Source organism: Trichechus manatus, unplaced genomic scaffold, assembly GCF_000243295.1.
Source record: "Trichechus manatus latirostris isolate Lorelei unplaced genomic scaffold, TriManLat1.0 scaffold00168, whole genome shotgun sequence".
Lineage (NCBI taxonomy): Eukaryota > Metazoa > Chordata > Mammalia > Sirenia > Trichechidae > Trichechus > Trichechus manatus.
In genome coordinates, this window is record NW_004444104.1 from 4,437,019 (window position 1) to 4,457,865 (window position 20,847).

Here is a 20,847-nt window from a genome sequence, read left to right on the forward strand (position 1 = left end):
CAGTACTACTCAATGCAGTCTATAGATACAATGCAACCCTAATCCAAATTCCAATAACTTGCTTTACTGAAATGGATAAACTAATCACCAGCTTTATATGGAAAGGAAAGTGGCCCCGAATAGCTATTGAAGAACAGCAACAGAGTAGGAGGCCTCACACTTCCCTATCTCAAAACATACTATACAGCCACAGTAATCAAAATGGCCTGGTACTGGTTCAGTGACAGATACAGACTGATGAAACACAATTGAGAACCCAGAAATAAGTCCATCCATCTGCAGGCAGCTAATTTCAACAAGTGGTCAAAGTCCAATAATGGGGAAGAAACAGTCTTTTTAACAAATGGTGCTGGCAAAACTGGATTTCCATTTGCAGAAAAAGGAAACAGGATCCATACCTCACATCATACACAAAAACTAACTCAAAATGCAAAGACCTAAATGTTGAAGCTAAAACTATAAAGTTTCTGGAAGATAATGTGGTGACAAACTATGGGACCTATTTTTTTTTTTTTTTTAAGAAATAGATTATCAAACACAAGTACAAATGCATGAACAACAGAAGACAAATTAGATAATTAGGACCTCCTAAAAATTACTTTTGACTTTGTCAAGAGAATAAAAAGACAACCTATAAACTGGGAAAAAATCTTTAGGAACGACATATCTGATAAGGGTCTAATCTCTAAGATATATAGAAAACTTCAACAACAAAAAGACAAACAATCCAATTAAAAAATGAGCAAAGGACATAAACAGACATTCACCAAAGAACACATTCAAGCAGCCAACAAACACATGAAAAGATGCTCATGATCATTAGCCATTAGAGACTGCATATCAAAACTACAGTGAGGTGCGATCTCACCTTTGCAAAAAAGGCACTGATTAAAGAAAAAAAAAAAAAAAAACAGGAAACAACAAATGCTGCCGACATTGTGGGGAGATTGGAACCCTCATCCATTGCTGGTGAGATGGAAAAATTAGTACTTGTACTGTGGAAAAACAGTATGACACTTCCTCAAAAAGCTAGAAATAGAAAAACCTTATGATCCAGCAGTCCTACTCCAAGGTATATGCCCTAGCGATCTAATAACAGTGACACGAATAGACATATGCACACCTATTTTCATCACAGCATTATTCACAGTAGCAAAAAAATGGAAACGACCTAAGTGTCCATCAACAGAAGAATGGATAAACAAATTGTGGTACGTATATACAATGGAATACTACACAACTATAAAGAATAATGAGTCCATGAAACATTTTATAACATGGATAAATCTGGAGGACATTATGCTGAAATAAGTCAGTCACAATAGGACAAATATTGTATGGCACCACTTTTATAAAAAGTGAAGAACAATTATATACACAGCAAGCAACGTTTTTTTGATGGTTACCAGGGATGGGAGGCAAGAGGAAGGGGGAATCACTTTCTAGATAGTAAACACTTATTTTGGGTGATGGAAAAGGCAGTACCCACTGTGAGTGAAGACTACACAACTTATTCAGGGTAAACGTAGACACTACAAAGTCATACAAGTAAGGGACAATTTCAGCAAATACTGTAATGGACAGTTTTGCAACAATAACAACAACCAGTAAAATAAATGTATGGTTATATACCCATTGCCACGAGTCGATTCCAACTCATAGCGACCCTATGGAACAGAGTAGAACTACCCTGTAAGGTTTCCAAGGAGCGGCTGGTAGATTTGAACTGCCAGCCTTTTGGTTAGCAGCCCAGCAGCCCAACTCTTAACTACTGTGCCACCAGGGCATAGGTAGACATATATCAATGTATGTGTATAGGAAGACACATGTGAGTATATGAATATGTATGTATAGGTGTATTTGCAGATATGTGTATACATGTTTATGTGCACAGCATATATATTTATATATTAAACCACATAGGAGGCACACTTATGGATACTACCAGGACATAACCAAACACCTTGCTGGATGGGTTTACTGGATTTGAAAGCTTGGGACCATAGTCTCGTGTGACAACTTGATCAATTGGCATAACAATTCATAAAAATAATGTTCTGCATTCTAGGTTGGTGAGTAGTGTCTGGGGTCTTAAAAGCTTGTGAATGGCTATCTAAGATACAACTATTGATTTCTTCCCATCTGAAACAAAGGAGAGTGAAGGAAACCAAAAACTCAGGGAAGAAATTAGCCTACAGGACTATTGGCCCGCGAGATCTGTAGTCTCTTCAAGCCTGAGACCAGAAGAACTAGATGGTGCCCGGCTGCCACTACTGACCATTCTGACCAGGGACACAACAGAAGGTCCAGTTAGAAAGGGAGAAAAATGGTAGAACAAAACTCAAATTCCTAAAAAAGGCCAGACTTACTGGACTGATAGAACCTAGAGGAATCCCTGAGACTGTCACCCTAAGATACCTTTGAACTTCAAACTGAAGCCACTCCTGATGATCACCTTTCATCCAAATAGTAGATAGGCTTGTAGAATAAACAGTGTCACCCATGAATACTGTGCTCCCTTAATCAACCGTATGAGACCAAATGGTCGACATTTACGCTAAAACAAAGATGAGAAGCTAAGGGCGGGCAGGGAAGGTAGATTAATGGAAATAGAACAAAAAGAATGGAAATAATGAGAATGTTGATACATTGTGAAAAATGTAACCAATGTCCTGGAACAAGTTGTATAAAAATTGTTAAATGGAAACCTAATTTGTTACGTAAACTTTCACCTAAAACACAATAAAATATTTTAAAAAAATTAAAGTAGAATTTGGGACAAGGGTTATTACCTTGGATAAATGGAACATCACATAATAATAATGAGGTCATTTCACCAAGAAGACATAATCATCTTAAATGTGTGTATGCACTCAACAGCAGACTTTCAAAGTACATACACAGAAACTGGTAGAACTCAAAGGACAAATAGACAAATCCACACTTACCCTGGAAGCTTCAACACTCCTTTCTCAACAACCACTGAACAAACACACAGAAAATCAGTAAGGATGTAGAAAATCTCAACAATGCTGTCAGTGCCGCTGAATACACATTCTTTTGAAATGCACGTGAAACATTCACCAAGACAAACCGTTTTCCGGGCCATAAAGCATTAACAAATATAAAAACAGTTAAAATCATACAGCGTATGTCCTCTGAACGTAATGAAATTAAACTGAAAATCAGTAACAGGAAGATACCTGGAAAAATCCAGTAGTTATTGGATGACTGCTCATCCCCAAAACAGCCGTCCAGATGGTTCAGTGTGGACAGGAATGGATATGGAAAGGGACGGACCAGCAGAAAGCTTTATGCTCTTTTAAAGATTTGTTTAATTGCTTCTATAATTTTTAAGAAAAAACATTCCTATTAATTATGCCATAGGAAAGCTTAAGAGTTTCAATATATGGAACTTAAGAAAGAAGTTAAATAAGTTATTGGAAGATAGGAGAGTTGACTAAAATAGAAACCACATTAATATGATTTTGTAATTCTTTAATCATTTGATTTGAAATTCTTTAATCATTAGAAAAATACTACTTGGAGAAGTTAAAAGCCAGTGTACAGGCATTTAATTGCACAGTAAATAAAATTGGAAGAAAATATTCAGGTTTAGGTTAATAGCATAATAAATAAAATTAGAGGGAAGTCACTAAGTATCTTATTTTAGTAATAAATATAATATTGAAATTAATAACATCATTAGTGTCTTGCAGTATACTTTTGTTTTTATTTTTCGACCTAGCACACGTTCATGTGAGCCTCCCAACAACCTGTAAGGAAGGAAGGGACGTATACCTTAATTACCTCAGAGAGACTCATGGAGTTATTTTGTTAAGGTGATATGTAAATCCCTAGGTGGTGCAAACGGTAAGTGCTTGCCTACTAGCTGAAAGGTTGGCGGTTTGAACCCACCCAGAGGCACTTCGGAAGATAGGCCTGGTGACCTACTTCTGAAAGGTCACGGCCTTGAAAACCCTGAGAGAGTGGTGCTGGCAGAGGCTCTGTGAGCAGGAGAGGTGTGCTGGGCAGATCTGAAGATGGCCTCCCCAAGATCCTTTCTCCTGGCCTTTCAGTCAAGCAGTAATGTAAGTACTGCCGTAAAGGGATTTTACAGATGTATTTAAAGTCCCAAGTCAGTACCTTAAGATTAAGTACAGGGATTATCTGGCTGGACCTCATCTAGTCACATGAGCCCGTAAAAGCTGGTGGCTTTCTTTGGTGGCAGAAGGAGAAGTCAAAGAGATTCAAAGCACAAGAGATACGAATGGCTGTTTCTGGCTTTGAAGATGGGGAGGATATCTAGCCAAGGTATGTAGTCGGTCTCTAGAAGCTGAGAACCACTCCTGGCTGACTGCCAGCAAAGAAATGAAATGGAGGCCTGAGTCCTACAGCTGCATGGAACTGACTTCTGCCAGTACCTGAATGAGCCTTCGTGCAGAAGAGTTAACACAGCCTTAGAAAGGCCTGCTTGCAAGGTGGGTCTTTGGCTGGCTTCTGGGAACTTGGATTTCTTAAGGGTTTCCACTATTCCCTGTTAAGAATGGCTCACTGTGCCTAAACTGTGCAAACAGTATGGTTTATTTTGAACACCTGCTTTCCTTCTGGGAGTCTGGAGTTTTGGTATGTGCTCAACAGAGGGTGCCTACGTGACTAGCCCCCAATAAAACCTCGGGCCACTGAGTCTAATGAGCTTCCCTGGTAGACAGCACTTCACAGGTATTGTCACAATTCATTGCTAGAGGAATTAGGTGTGTCCTGTGTGACTTCTCTGGGAGAGGACCTTTGGAAGCTTAGTCCTGTTTCCACCAGACTTCACCCCATGTGCATTTTCTCTCTGCTGTTTTGCTTTGCATCCTTTCACTGTAATAAGTCTTAGCTCTGAGCACAACTCTATGCTGAATCATTGAGTCTTCCTAGTGAATCATTGAACCCCTGCATGACCTTGGAGAGTCCCTGTCCACAGACCAGCCTGGAGTGGATTCTCCCAAAGCCTGCAGGTAAGAGTCTCAGGTGGCATGGATTTCAGCCTTGTAAGACCCCTTTCTGGACCTCTGACCTATAGAACTATGAGATAAGAAGTGGTTGCTGATTTAAAATACTAAGTTTCTGGCAATTTATTATGGTAGCAGTAGAAAACGAACACAAAATGCAGACCCATGTCTGGAGTAGATGTCTGTCCCTGGAGGATAGATGGCTGACACTTCCAGGAGGGGAGATGCCCGACATGGTCAGCTTTCCACCAAGTGGCTGGCTAGTCTCCTTGAGGAATTGTACCAAACTGGGCTCAGTGTTGGTCTGTCATGGATGGGTTGGATGTTCACAGGCAGCGGTAGCTAGTCCAGCCTTGGTTAGTGGGAGCCCCTGCTCTTGGGTCTGTATGTAACCTCCCTCCCTGCCACCATGGAGTCTCCATTCATTTTTCCCATCTGGCCAATCCTGGGGTACCCAAAGATGAAGCCTAGCTAATTTTGTCCACCCCGTTGTTTGGTGCCACTTCCATGGTGGGTTGCTTTCTGTTGGGGGCTAACATGACACAAAATCTTCATCCTTTAGGCCCACTCCCAAATTCCTTTCCACAGGCCTTTATCCCAGACCTCCCTGTCTCTGATCTTCCAGTTCTTTTCCTTCCAGTTTTCTGATCAAACAATCAGGCTATTAGCCATTAATCAGGTATCTATATATATTTTCATCTCAGGCTACTTCTCTGTCCACACAGCACTGTAGGCAACTCTACCTTTTGGGAAGATGTTTCCTCTCCACTGTCTCTGAGGGCCGTTCCAGAATATTAGTGTTATGCAGCCGTGGCCCATTTTTGGCTTGCACCCACGTACCGAGCTGACCTATCTGTAAACATAGCTCTGGCTTTTTCCTCTTTCAGCCAGAGGTTCAAGCCGGGGGGAGGAGCACTGTGCAACTCTGCCAGGAGACACACTGTGCAGCTCTGCCAGGAGACACACTGTGCAACTCTGCCAGGAGACGTGGAGGCTTCCTGCTCAGGAGCTTACTTTCCCTCAGGTTCTGCTGTGGCTCAGGCTCAGATGTACCAGTTCGGTCTCATGGTGGACTACTGCTAGTTTGACTTTATAAATGGCTGACAGAGCTCAACTCATTATGGGGAGCTTTGGGTGCCTGGTCTCTGGATGTTCCATGGTCTTTACCAAGGCCCAGTAGTATACCAAGAGCTTTTTTAAAAAATTATATTTAATTTTTGGTGAAAACATACACTTCAGAACATGCCCCCATTTAACAATTTCTACACGTACTGTTCAGTGGCCTTGGTTACGCTCTTCACGTTGTGTCAGTGTTCTCGTTATTTCTGCTCTAGTGGTTTCACCTCTGTTAATTTAGACTCACCGCCCCTAAGCTTCTCTTCTGTACTTTAGAGTTACTGTTGTTCCTTTGGTCTCACAAAGATATTTTTTTTTTCTTTAAAGTGCAGTACTTAAGGATAACATTCTTTATTTTTTTAGCTTGTTTTGTTTAGAGATGACTTCAGGGCTAATTTTGTTTCAAGGTTTGAAGAGTATCCCAGAGCAGTAGTCTCAGGGAGTCCTCCAATGTCAGTGGGTCCAGTAAGTCTGGATTCTTTGGGAATTTGAAGTTCTATTCCACATTTTTTCCCTTTCTTTCAAGATCTGTCTATTGTGTCCCTGATTGAAACGTTTAGTAATGGTAGCCAGACGCCATCCAGTTTTTCTGGTCTCATATTAGAGGAAGCAGTGGTTCATGGAGGCTGTTAGTCCTGTAGTCAGTCCAGTTGCTTTTCTGAGTCTTGGTTTTTCTTCTTTCTCTGTTGCTGCAGGTGAATAGAAACCAATTATTGCATCTTGGATGGCCACTCACAAGCTTTTAAGAACTCAGGCACTACTCACCAAACTGGGAGGCAGAACAGAACCTTTAAAAGCATTTTGCCAGTTGACTGGGTTGTCCTAGGAGACTGTGACCCTACTCCTTCAAACTGAGAAAACAAGTCCTGTCAAGTGTTTGGTTTTGTCTAAGTAGTATCAGCAGCTACAGCCGTTTTTTTAGGAAGGGCGGTTTACTGCTGTTCCAAAATTATATATAACACAACAATTGCCAGTCTATCCTTTTAATGTATAGCTTAGTAACATCACTTTCATTAGTCAAACTGTGCAGTTTTCACCATCACCTCTTCCATCACCTTAAACAAAAATTCACTACTACCTGGAGAGTGAGTCCCCTCTTCCCTGTCTCCCGCCCCCATAACCATTAACAATCATTGGCCTCTGTCTTTCCCTATTACCAAGAGCCTTTTTTAAAGGACATATACTTCTGTGCTGTGAATCCTGGGTACGAGCATCTGATTCTCCTGTGGAGCTTGCCATCGGCTGCGTACTGCATCTTCTCTGCACCCTCAGGGTCCATTGGGCCCTCTGGCCTAAGCGGCCTGCTGCTCATGCCACAGCCTGGACCTGCAGCAGTGTCCCTTCCTGTGCCAGGCCCCCTCAGAGCTGGCAGCCTGCCACGTCACCCAGTATGTGGGCCAGAGCAGTAGCCCTCGTATCCAGAACCCAGCCTCACAGGCAGTGTGCTTCTTTCTGGGTCGTAGGGGATGTAAGACTCAGCAATGTGGCTTTTACTTCGGTGGCGATGTCCCAGAATGTCCCTGACCATTAAACCCTAAAAACATCACTCTTGTCGTCGGACCCTGGTTCTTCATAAGGTTTGTCTACCACACCTGTGTCCAGTCAGTGTGATGGGGCCAGTCTTTCCTTCCCTATCAGGCCCGGCACTTCCCAGCGGGACTCTGCTGGGGCTTATCTGCCTGACACCCAGGAGAAGGGGCTTCAGGCAGCCCCCACGGGAGGCCCTCTTGCCTTGTGGGGAAGAGGCTTCCAGCTCAGCAGTGTGCCAGCCTAAAGGGTCCTGGTGGGCGGTGGAGGGAGGTGCTTGCCTCAACATGCTCCTCGGCATCCATCTAGAACTCTCCATCCCCCAGGTGTTCTCTGCCAAGGCCCTGAGCTTTGCAAATAGACCTGCCGTGGCTGAGACTGAGACCTGCGTTCCAAGGTCTGTACCTTTCACAGTTTAGGTCTTGAGCCTTATTTGACTGTGTCCGCCCTTCAATTCCATGTCACGCTGAGGGTCACTTTGTACCCCCACCACGGCTCTGCTGTTCTCATACTTAGCTATAACTGCTTGTTAACAGCTGTCTGCTCTCATTATTGTTATGCAGGACATCAGTACAACTTGACAGTAACCAGGCAGCTCTGCTGGCTTTGTAGTTTCCAAGTGTCTGCATCATTGTACCTGTCACAGCATTTCCCTCCACCAGGACATTTTTCCAGGTCACCACCAGTGAAATCCTCAGCATTTAAGCCATGAAGTTGTTCCAGGGACTATCCATGCCCTCCCTACCAGTTAGGATGGCGTTCTTTTGACCTGCAGAGTGACATGTGAGCAAGTCCCAAATCCCTGTCTTACCACCATTCTTGGTCCATTCTTGGCCCATTCTCGATGCCATATGTGCTAGTCTGTGTCCTCTGAAAAACAGACACCAAGATGGGTTTACACATGTAAGGATTTTTTTAGGGGAAGTGCCTGTGTGAAGGGAGCTAGAAAACTGGAAGAGCCATCAAACCTTGGTGCAAGTCTGACCCCTAGTGAAGGGGGAGGAGATTAGGTGAAAGTGTCCTAATCCTAGTCAGCTGTGAGGTCTAAGGAGTCCCAGGGTGGTGCAGTTAAGCACTCAACTACTAACCAAAAGGTTGCCAGTTCAAACCTACACAGAGGCACCTCAGGCCTGGTGATCTACTGCCAGAAGGTCACAGCCTTGAAAACTCTGCTCTGCACACGAGTCACCATGAGTCGGAATTGACTTGACGTCAGCTAACAACAGCAATGAGATCTAAAGGAGTTATTGGTGAAGCCATTGGGGAATCCTTGTCTTTGGCTATTTTACTGAGTTATTTTATTCTGATTCTTGCTGCTGACTAATGTTAACCTCCATTCCATGTGGTGGAAGAGTTACAACATCTCTGCTGTTCAAGAGAGTGCAGTGGTTAAGAGCTATGGCTGCTAACGAAAAGGTTGGCAGTTTGAATCCACCAGCCGCTCCTTGGAAACCCCATGGGGGCAGTTCTACTCTGTCCTGTAGGGTTGCTATGAGTCGGAATCCACTCGACGGCAACGGGTTTAACGGGTTCAAGAGAGCAACCAAACTAAGCTGAATAACCTAGTTCCATTTCCAAACTCCGAGGGAAAGACTCTGGCCTAGTTTCAGCTGTGTTCTGGAATCTAGTTCGCAGTTACGTGAACAAGGTTGTTGCTGTAAAGTGAGACATTTCCAGAAAAGTTGGACAGACTGCAGGCCTGAAACCAGTACATTATATAACCTCTAGTATTTAACGTTTGATTAGCAACCTGTGGTTTTTTTCCTTAGCACGTAGAATGACTTTGAAGAATGATTTGGATGGATCATAGTTCTTCCAATGAAAGTATTGAGGCATACTTAAGTATCCCATAGGATACTAATAGAATCAGTTCGTTGCATGTCTGCTTTTGTTATTGAAAAGCATCTTTGCAAGTAATGACTGAATCAATGTTTTTCTCCTTTATCTTTTCCTAGCTCTTTAATTTATTCAAAACTGGATTTGCATAGATAAAGGCTGTCTGGGAAAAAAAAGAAATCTGTTAGAGTACTTTTTACACTGAATTGAAAAGTCATGAAAGCCATTGGTAGGTGGTTAGAACCTTAAAAAGAAGCTTTGAAACCCTCTTCCTAAAATTGAAAGACAGTGGCATGGCCTCTGTCTGTTGTCTTTGTATTTAGACAAGTGTGGATGCTCCAAATAAATGTTTAATAAGCATGAGAAATGAGAAACTAGTGACTGATTAGTCAGAGCTGAAATAGTGGAGCAGGAGGCAAAGTGCTCAAAGAAAAGGCCAAATAGAAATAGAGATGTGTATGGATATGGATATATGCGGAGTCCCTGGGTGGTGCAAATGATTAAGGTGCATGGCTGCTAACTGAGAGGTGAGAGGTTTGAGTCTACCCAGTGGCCCCTTGGAAGAAAGGTCTGGCAATCTACTTCCAACAAACTAGCCATTGAGAACTCTATGGAACATAGTTCTACTCTGACACACTATGAGTTTGACTTGATGCCACCGGGGTGGGGGGGGAGCGGTCTACTTTGAGAGAAAAGATAAAGATTTGTTGTAGCCTGGTACCAGGCACACAGGCTCCTGCAGGTTGCTTGGACTAGTAAGTGGGAAACAAATAGACAGTTCACTTGTTGCCTCTTCTGAGGCCTCTCTAAACCTCCCTGTGTAGAGCTGAGCTCTTCTCTTTTGGGCCCTGCTAGCTTCTTGAGCAAGGCTCCAGGTCAGCACTTACAGCAGCTCTACCAAGTGTTCTGAGAGCGTCCAGTGCCTGCCATATTCCGAAGTCAGTAGTTCCCTTGATACAAGAGGGACGTACCTGTGCTGCGTTGTCACGAGCGGGACGGGGCTTCAGAGTAGGGTGACAGCACTTGTAACTGAGAAAGTCTGCAAAGTCTGTGTGGGTTTTCAGAACTAGGGAGGATTTGGACTCATGGAAATGAATGACAGAGGGCAGACGTTCTCTGGGAGTCAGCCTGGGCTAGTGCTTGCGTGCACTAAAATTACATGCGTACGTATGAGGGAATAACTCTGTTCAGGGAAAGAGGTGGTTGTTTGTCTTAGTCATCCAGTGCTGCTATAACAGAAATACCACGAGTGGATGGCTTTAACAAAGAAAAGTTTATTTCCTCACAGTAAAGTGGGCTAAAAGTCCAAATTCAGGGTGTCAGCTCCAGAGGAAGGCTTTCTCTCTCTGTCAGCCTTCTCATCAATTTTCCCCCAGACTAGGAGCTTCTCCGCACAGGGACTCCGGTCCGAAGGACGTACTCTGCTCCCCAGCACTGCTTTCTTGGTGGTATGAGGTCCCCCTGTCCCTCTGCTTGCTTCTTGCTTTTATTTCTCAACAGATTGCCTCAGGACACAATCCAATCTTATAGATTTGAGTCCTGCCTCACTAACACAACTGCCGCCCATCCTCCCTCATTAACATCATAGAGGCAGGATTTACAACAAAAGGGAAAATCACACAATCTGGGAATCATGGCCCAGCGAAATTGATACATTTTTAGGGGGACATAATTCAATCCATGACGTTGTTGTTAGGCGCTGTCGAGTAGGCACCAGCTGATAATGGCCGTCTGTACAACAGAACGAAACAGTGCCCAGTCCTGTGCCCTCCTCACAGTTGGTGATGTGTTTGAGCCCATTGTGGCAGCCACTGTGTCAGTCCATCTCATTGATGGTCTTCCTCTTTTACACTGGCCCTCTCCTTTACCAAGCATGATGTCCTTCTCCAGGGACTGGTCCCTCCTGATAACACGTCCAAAGTACATGAGGCAAAGTCTCGCCATCTTCCCTTCTAAGGAACATTCTGCCTGTACTTCTTCCACGGAAGGTGTTTTAGACATATTGGTGGAACATCTGTGTGGTGTGTATAATTAGGGTTGTATGTATTTGAATGATTATAGGTCCAAATAAATGTGGGTGGTAGGATGGGGACACTTACACTGATAAGTTTCTAGGCATGCCAGAGCTTTGAAAAAGTGACATCTTGTCCTGAGTAAATACAAAATCTAGAAAAGAGGATGATATAAACATAGTCACATTCAACTCCTAAATTGGATACTTCTGCAAAACGCTTGTAAAACCCTCTTTTGAGAACTTATTTAAAAGACAGTTCATGCTCAGGCCAGTTTCACAAAGCTGTGTTATAAGTAGACTGCTGATGAGTTTGGATTCTGGTAGTGCATCTGGCTCCTTAACGCTTGCGTTATCTTTAGAAGCTCTGGTGGCCCCCTGCTGTATGCTTCTGTATGGACATTATCTTTCTGTTGCTTAATTTCCTTCTAGTTCTCGTGGAATTGATCCCTGCTGATCAGTTTTTAATATTTTTCTTCCCCATACTATATGCTTCTAGTAAGTTTATGAATTATTTTTGTTTTTATTCCTTAGGAGGAATTCTAGTTTTCTGGCTGATTTTATTGTGCTTAGTCACCGTTCTGTTACTCTAACTGACTCTCCCAGAAAGAAGTAACAACTCACAATAAATCTTCTACATTTTTGCTTGGAAACCTGTATCTCGAAATTTTTCGTATTTAGGCACTCCTTCCTGGGGGTGGGGGGTACCTCTTCTTTTATGTAATTCTTATGTAAATATCACTGTCTGTTTTTGCTGCTTAGGCCTTATCCTCTACCAGTGAACTGTTTTTATAGTATAGTCAAAATAACAGCACTATAACAATGTATAAGATATAATAAAATAAATATAATCAGTCACATTTATTGAGTGCTTAATTTATGCCAGGTACTGTTCTAATGGGGAGTAACTCATTAAATCCTCCCTTTGTGGGGTGTTTTGTTGTGTGCCATCAAGGTGAGTCCGACTCATAGCAACCCTGTGTTGTGGGGTAAGTACTGTTACTATCCCCATGATACATGGAGAAAACTGAGGCACAGAGAGGTGACGTGATGTGCCATGGGTAGTGCCGCTGTTGTATTTGGATCTCAAAATATGCTGCCTATTTCCATTTCACCTTAAGGTAACTAGCATCTTAATGGAAGTAAAGTAGAAATAGAAAATAAAACATAGAATAATTCAACAGAACTGTCATGCACTTGTGCCTTCCCCAGATCATTCTTCACATTGCCTCTACCTTGGGACCTTTGGTGAGTTATCCTTAAGGAACCTTGATGGCACAACCAAAGCAACCCAAACCAAACCCTTTGCCATTGAGTCAATTCTGACTTATAGTGACCCTATAGGATAGAGTAGAACTGCCCCATATGGTTTCCCACGGAGCGGCTGGTGGATTTGAACTGCCAACCTTTTGGTTAGCAGTCGAGCTCTTAACCACTGCACCACCAGAGCTCCACAACCAAAGCAGGAGCCAAGAAAGTGAGTATTTCATTTTGCAGCCTTTGTAGTTAAGAAGGAATCCCTGAGTGGTACAAACAGTTAATGCGCTTGGCTGCCAACCGAAAGGTTGGAGGTTTAAGTCCAACTAGAGGCGCCTCACAAGAAAGGCCTGGTGACCTACTTCCAAAAAATAAGCCATCGAAAACCCTGTAGAGCATAGTTCTATTCTGACACACATGGGGTTGCTATGAGTTGGAGTCGACTTGACAGCAACGATAAGGGTTTTTTTTTTTTTTTTAGTAGTTAAGAAAGGCATGGGAGAAGTGGTTGAAAATGATTGTTGAATGAATGACTACCCAAACCCCTAAAACTCACTGCCGTCGAGTTGATTCTGATGCATAGTGACCCCATAGGGTTTCCAAGGCTGTCAGTCTATATGGAAGCAGACTGCCACATCTTTTCTCCTGCGGAGCTGCTAGTGGTCTCGAACTGTCAGCCTTTCAGTTAGCAATCACTTTAACCACTGCACCACCAGTCCTTGAACGACTCTACAGTCTCTGCCAGTGTAATTGTTATAACCTCAGAGCCGAGCAGCTCCATCTGCCACACATCGGCACTGAGTAAAGACTTAGAGAATAACAACCCTTTAAAGGAGATGATACCAATTCATTTTATAGATGAAAAGACTAAGACTTAGAAAAGTCTTCTAACTTGCCTGAGATCACAAGCTAGTCAGTAGTAAAACTGCAGCTCAGATTTGGGGCTTTCTGATTCTCATAATCTTATCTACAACAGTAGCATATGGATCCCGCACGTGTCTTTGTTACTTTGTCATACTGTGAGGGCTTGCGTGTTGCTGTGATGCTGGAAGCTTTGCCAGCGATATTCAAATACCAGCAGGGTCATCCATGGTAGACACATTTCGGCTAAGCTTCAATACTAAGACAGACTAGGAAGAAGGGCCCGGCAGTCTACTTCTGAAAAGAATTAGCCATTGAAAACCTTATGAATAGCAGTGGAATGTAGTCTGATATAGTGCCGGAAGATAACTCAGAGTACAACTAGGGAAGAGCTGCCTCCTCAAAGTGTAGAGTAGACCTTAATGATGTGGATGGAGTAAAGCTTTCAGAACCTTCATTTGCTGATGTGGCACAACTCAAAATGAGAAGAAACAGCCGCAAACATCCGTTCATAATTGGAACATGGAAGTATGAAGTATGAACCCATGAAAACTGAAAATCATAAAAAATAAAACAATGCATAAACATCGATATCCTAGGCATTAGTGAGCTGATGATATTGGACAATCACATGGTCTACTATGCTGGGAATGACAAATTGAAGAGGAATGGCATTGCATTCATCGTCAAAAAGAACATTTCAAGATCTATACTGAAGTACAGTGCTGTCAGTGATAGGATAATACCCATACACCTACAAAGAAGAGCAGTTAATATGACTATTATTCAAATTTATCCATCTACCACTAAGGCCAAAGATGAAGAAATCGAAGATTTTTACCAACTTCTGCAGTCTGAAATGACATGCAATCAGGATGCATTGATAATTACTGGTGATTGGAATATGAAAGTTGGAGACAAAGAAGAAGGATTGGTAGTTGGAAAATATGGCCTTGGTGATAGAATCGATGCTGGAGATCACCTAGAATTTTGCAAGACCAATGACTTCTTCATTGCAAATATGTTTTTTCACCAACATAAATGGTGACTATACACGTAGATCTCACCAGATGGAATACACAGGAATCAAATTGACTACATCTGTGGAAAGAGAAGATGGAAAAGCTCAATATCATCAGTCAGAACAAGGCAAGGGGTGGACTGTGGAACAGATCATCAGTTGCTCATATGCAAGTTCAAGTTGAAACTGAAGAAAATTAGAACAAGTCCACGAGAGCCAGAGTACGACCTGAACATATCCCACCTAAATTTAAAGACCATCTCAAGAATAGATTTGATGCGTTGATCCCTAATGACTGAAGACCAGACGAGTTGTGGAATGACATCAAGGACATCATACGTGAAGAAAGCAAGAGGTCATTAAAAAGACAGGAAAGAAAGAAAAGACCAAAATGGTTGTCAGAGGAGACTCTGAAACTTACTCTTGAATGTGAAGTAGCTAAAGCAAAAGGAAGAAATGATAAGTAAAAGAACTGAATAGAAGATTTCAAAGGGCGGCTCGAGAAGACAAAGTAAAGTATCATAATGACTTGTGCAAAGACCTGGAGGTAGAAAACCAAAAGGGAAGAACACACTTGCCATTTCTCAAGCTGAAAGAACTAAATCAAAAATTCGAGCCTTGAGTTGCAATATTGAAGGATTCTACAGGGAAAATATTAAACAACGCAGAAAGCATCAAAAGAAGATGGAAGAAATACCCAGAGTCACTATAGCAAAAAGAATTGGTCAATGTTCAACTATTTCAGGAGGTAGCATATGATCAGAAACCAATGGTACTGAAGGAAGAAGTCCAAGCTGCACTGAAAGCATTGGTGAAAAACAAGGCTTCAGGAACTGACGGAATACCAATTGAGATGTTTTAACAAAGGGATGCAGCACTGAAGTGCCAAGAAATTTGGAAGACAGCTTCGTGGCAAACCGACTGGAAGAGATCCGTATTTATGCCTATTCCAAAGAAAGGTGATTTAGCTGAATGCAGAAATTATCGAACAACATCATTAACATCACTCACAAGTAAAATTTTGCAGAAGATCATTCAAAAGCGGCTGCAGCAGAATATCGACAGGGAACTGCCAGAAATTCAAGCCAGATTCAGAAGAGGATGTGGAAACAGGAATATCATTGCTGATGTCAGATGGATCATGGCTGAAAGCAGAGAGTACCATAAAGATGTTTTCCTGTATTTTATTGACTATGCAAAGCCATTTGACTGTGTGGATCATAACAAATTATGGATAACATTGCAAAGAATAGGAATTCCACAACACTTAATTGTGTTGGTGACGACCATCGTACCTAGGCCTGTACATAGATCAAGAGGAGTCGTTATTCCAGAACACTTAATTGTGTTGGTGAGGAACCTGTACATAGATCAAGAGGCAGTTGTTCAGACAGAACAAGGGGATACTGCATAGTTTAAAGTCAGGAAAGGTATGTGTCAGGGTCATATCCTTTCACTATACTTACTCAATCTGTATGCTGAGCAAATAATTCAGAAGCGGGACTATATGAAGAAGAACGTGGCATCAGGATTGGAGGAAGACTCATTAATAACCTGTGATATGCAGATGACACAACCTTGCTTGCTGAAAGTGAAGACGACTTGAAGCACTTACTGATGAAGATCAAAGACTACAGCCTTCAGTATGGATTATACCTCAACGTAAAACAAAAATCCTCACAACTGGAGCAATAAGCAACACCATGATAAGTGGAGAAAAGATTAAAGTTGTCAAGGATTTCATTTTACTTGAATCCACAATCAACACCCATGGAAGCAGCAGTCAGGAAATCAAAAGATGCATTACATTGGGCAAATCTGCCACAAAAGGCCTCTTTAAAGTGTTGAAAAGCAAAGACGTCACCTTGAGGACTAAGGTGTACCTAACCCAGACCATGGTGTTTTCAGTCGCATCATATGTATGCGAAAGCTGGACAGTCAATAAGGAAGACCAAAGAAGAATTGACGCCTTTGAATTGTGGTGTTGGTAAAGAATATTGAATATATCATGGACTGCCAAAAGAATGAACAAATCTGTCTTGGACGAAGTAAAACCAGGATGCTTAGAAGTAAAGATGGTGAGACTTGTTCTTACATACTTTGAACATGTTATTAGGAGGGATCAGTCCCTGGAGAAGGACATCATGCTTGGTAAAGTAGAGGGCCAGCGAAAATGAGGAAGACCCTCAACGAGATGGATTGACATAGTGGCTGCAAAAATGGGCTCAAGCATAACAGCAATTGTGAGGATGGCGCAGGACCAGGCGGTGTTTGTTTCTGTTGTACTTGGAGTTGCTGTGAGTCGGAGCCAGCTCGACGGCATGTAACAGCAACAATCATATGGATTTGCTGAAGGCAAGTTTGGTAATTTGACAATCTTGTCATAATGATATGATTGTCCCAGTCATTGGATTTTCTAGCATTGTATGAGCAGTAGGTTTGGAGTATAACAATCCGAAATTGTTTATGCCTCCTTAAACAACAACAACAAAATATTTATAATGTAGTTTTAGAGAGAGAGGCAAAGAGAATTCCCAGAATAATGGAAAATCTTTCCTGGAAGTGTCTGATGACCCTTGACTATCAGTTCTTATTTAAGTATAAGGTGCTAAGAGCTGATTGGAAACTGTGTACTTGGGCAGGATTATCGACACATTGCTGTGGGGTGATCTAGCTGGCAGTCTCAGTAGCTCTTGCCCTCCAGTGTCCGTATCTGTAGATCTTTTCCCTTCAAAATGGGTCATTTCCCCCAGGGAGGAATGTTCCAGTCTCTGAGTGGGGAGTGAAAACCAGGCTGCCAGGTGCTGGAAGCCAGGTGGGAAGGGAGCTGGGTTGGTGGGGAGGCAACTGTCTCCCCATACAGTGTAGACTTCTATTTAGTACTCCTGCCGCAGTCGCTGCATTGCCCTTACCCTTGGCTATGCCTAGTGTCCCAAGTCCAGGTTCTCTTAATTCACCTTTTCCAGAGAGTAGAGTTAGCCCTCCTGTTTTCATACGCATTCATCCCCCTCTTTCAGATTCCTGTAGCCTATGGAGTGATGCGAACGTCCTTTGGCACTTCTCTCATTTTCAGCTTAAGGAAGGGCTTTCCTGGTCTTAATTTTGTTATGATCTGTCCACAATTATAAGGCTGTTGTATCTCTTCCTGTGCTTAGTACTTGTGGGCTTATGCCTTTCTGTAGCTTCATTGTCATTTTAGTGGAGAGGAAGGGAAGGTGAAAATGCTTGTATTCCTATTGTCGTGTTTAACTGGAAATCCTGCACGTTATTTTCTATAACATTGTACTACACATATATAGCTTTGAAACCTGTAAAATTTATTTAAGCAATTTAACATTTGTTGAACTTTTCGCTGCTTCTCTAATATAAAAATGATGGTTTTTGTTGTTGGGTGCTGTCTAGTCCGTTTCGACTCAGAGTGACCCCATATGACAGAGTATAACTGCCCCACAGGGTTTCCTAGGCTGTAATCCTTATGGGAGCAGATCGCCAGGTATTTCTCCCACAGAGCCATTGGGTGGGTTTGAGCTGGCAACCTTTCAGTTAGAAGCCGAGCACTTAACTGTTGTGCCACCAGGGCTCCTTAAAAATGATAGGATAATGAAAATTCCTGGGAAATAGGAATTCCTGAGAAGTATCTCATTGACTAAAACTGTGCAATATGACCATTCTTATTTTGTAGGAAGAAACGCCTTTCAAGAGAATCAGATTTCCAGATTTGTTGAAATGTGCATATGAGCTTTAGAAACTGCCTTTTTCATTTTCAGATCGTGAGCCATGCCTCTGGTGAAGCGAAACATCGAGCCCCGGCACTTGTGCCGCGGAGCTCTGCCTGAAGGAATCACCAGTGAACTGGAGTGTGTCACCAATAGTACCCTTGCTGCTATCATACGCCAGCTAAGCAGTCTGAGTAAGTCTTCTGATTTCTGGAACACTTCTTTTCAGAATACTGATGACATTTTTGTTTTCATATTAGAAAATTGACTTTAATTCACCAGTTGCACAGTTGTACAGAGAAGACAGCTTTGAAGGAAAGAGTTCAAACCCCCTCTGCCCCAGTTACCTAGCGTGAAGTTAATTGTTGCAACCTCACTGGTGTTTTGATACTCCAGTTTGTGTGATTAAGACTTAATGCTAAAATTGACCAATTCAGAATTATTAGATATGAAGAATACTCCTAAAACACTGCTAATTTTTTAAAAACGCTTATTAAAATAGAAGATAAAATAATTGATAATTTCTTTAACTTTACTGAATTATTTTGTGAAAATCAAAAGAAACCAATTGTTCTTTATAAAAAAATTATTAACAGATTAAAAACTAGTTGACACCTGGAATATGCTTGCGCATAGTAGGTGCTACACAAGTATTTGTTAATGGAATAATATTGAAGGTGAAGCAGAGAATAAAGGCAAAAAGCAATGAGAGCTGCTGATTTAACCTACCGAAAGCTTTAAAAGTTAAAATGCCAGCAGATAAAATGATTGTTACATATACTTAGCATTGTGTATGTATTAATATACCCAGACTTATGGAGAATATAAGCAGAAGGAAGAAAAAGCTTTCTATTATTCTAATTTTGAACATTTAAATAAAACATCCAAGGAATATACCATTTTTTAAAGTCTCAAATGTGCATGAAAATGCCTTTTTCTTCAAAGCTTTTTGAAGTTGAATTGTTTTTTCCCAAACTTTTACATTTATACTCTGTCCTTGTTTTCTCACTTCATCCCACTCCTTTTCAGCTTGGATGGTTTACATTGCATTTTGTGTGACAGGTTTTCACAGCTAAATTTTTCAGAAACTCGTAAATAACTAGAGAATCCTCCATGAAATTTCACATACTGGTAGCTTCAAGCATAGAATATTTTTTTCTAAACTCAAATACTTTTATGTTATTTTGTAGAAGAAACGCTGGCAATAAGTATATTTTAATTAAAAGAATTATACCATATTGATATATTTTTAGTATGTCTATAATCATTGGCTAAGGTAAAAGTAAGTTGGAAATTGCTTAAAATGTCTTTTAAAATAGATTTTTCTAGACTCTAAACTAATCACCTTTGATTTTTGGCAGTGGTTGTTGACAAAATGTATAAATTCCTGTAAGTACAGGAAGATACCTTGTAAATCATTGAAGGATGAGGTATTTCTGCTTGTATTCATATATTTTTTTAAGAATGCCTTGTTGTTGTGTGCCATCAAGTGGATTCTGACTCATACTTTAGTGTCTTATTTTTGTGCCTGAAATGTCTATTGGCATAAAGTCTAAGTGATGAAAACCAACATAAACTGTTAAAATTTCAGTAATCAAACTGTGTATCATGCTGCAGTATTCGGCACAGTGCTGTGTTGGATGTGTTTATGGTGCCTGCTGTCCACAGTCTCTTGTAAGTGAAGCTTCCCACACAGTTACATTTTATTTCACAGAATCTACTCGTGGTTGGCAGAATAATGCCCCCACCCAAAGATGCCCACGTCCTAATCCTCAAATCCTGTTGATACGTTATATTACTTGGCAAGAGGGGATTAAGATTGCTAATCAGCTGACCAGGGAGCCCTGGTGGCAAAACAGTTGAGCACTTGGCTGCTAACTGAAGGTTAATGGTTCACACCCACCCAGCAGCTCTGTGGAGGAAAGACCCGGTGATCTGCTCCCAAAAAGATCACAGCCTAGGAAACCCTTTTGGGCAGTTCTACTCTGTCACATGCTATGAGTCAGAATTGACTCAGGGCCACCTAACAACAACAACAATAAGCTGACCTTCAGAGAACGAGATGATCCTGGATTAGTCAGGTGGCCCAATGAAATCACAGGGGTCCTTTAAATGTAGAAGAGGGAGATAGAAGAAGCAGTGCAAGAGTGAAGCAATGTAAGAAAGACTCGACCCACCATTGCAGGCTCTGACAGTGGAGGAGAGGGACTGTGAGCCAAGGTATGTGGTCAGACGCTAGAAGCTGAAAAATGCAAAAAAAAAAAAAAGAAAGAGGCAGCCTCTAGAAAAGAACATAGCCCTGCCAAACCCTTGATTTTTAGCCCAGCGAGACCCTTTTTGGACTTTTGACCTCCAGAACTATAAGACAATAACTTTATGTGGTATATTTTTTTTAAATCAAAAACATAATTTATGGCTTATAATTGAGGTGTCCAGGAAAAAACTACCTACAGCCATTGTCAGAACCAAGACCTAAATTATGTCTTTTTTTTTTTTTTTTTTAAT

At 41.7% G+C, this 20,847-nt stretch overlaps 1 protein-coding gene across 2 annotated transcripts in view; it reads left to right on the forward strand.

Annotated features, from left to right (window-relative positions):
• The first annotated feature begins 18,403 nt into the window (after window positions 1–18,403).
• The window catches only part of WASF3 (WASP family member 3), a 55,477-nt gene continuing 53,033 nt past the window's right edge, over window positions 18,404–20,847 (forward strand). For both annotated transcript variants that reach the window (XM_004386570.1, XM_012558443.1), the window contains exon 1: window positions 18,404–18,536. In XM_004386570.1, the coding sequence (XP_004386627.1) occupies window positions 18,404–18,536 (133 nt within the window). The remainder of the gene's footprint in view (window positions 18,537–20,847) is intronic.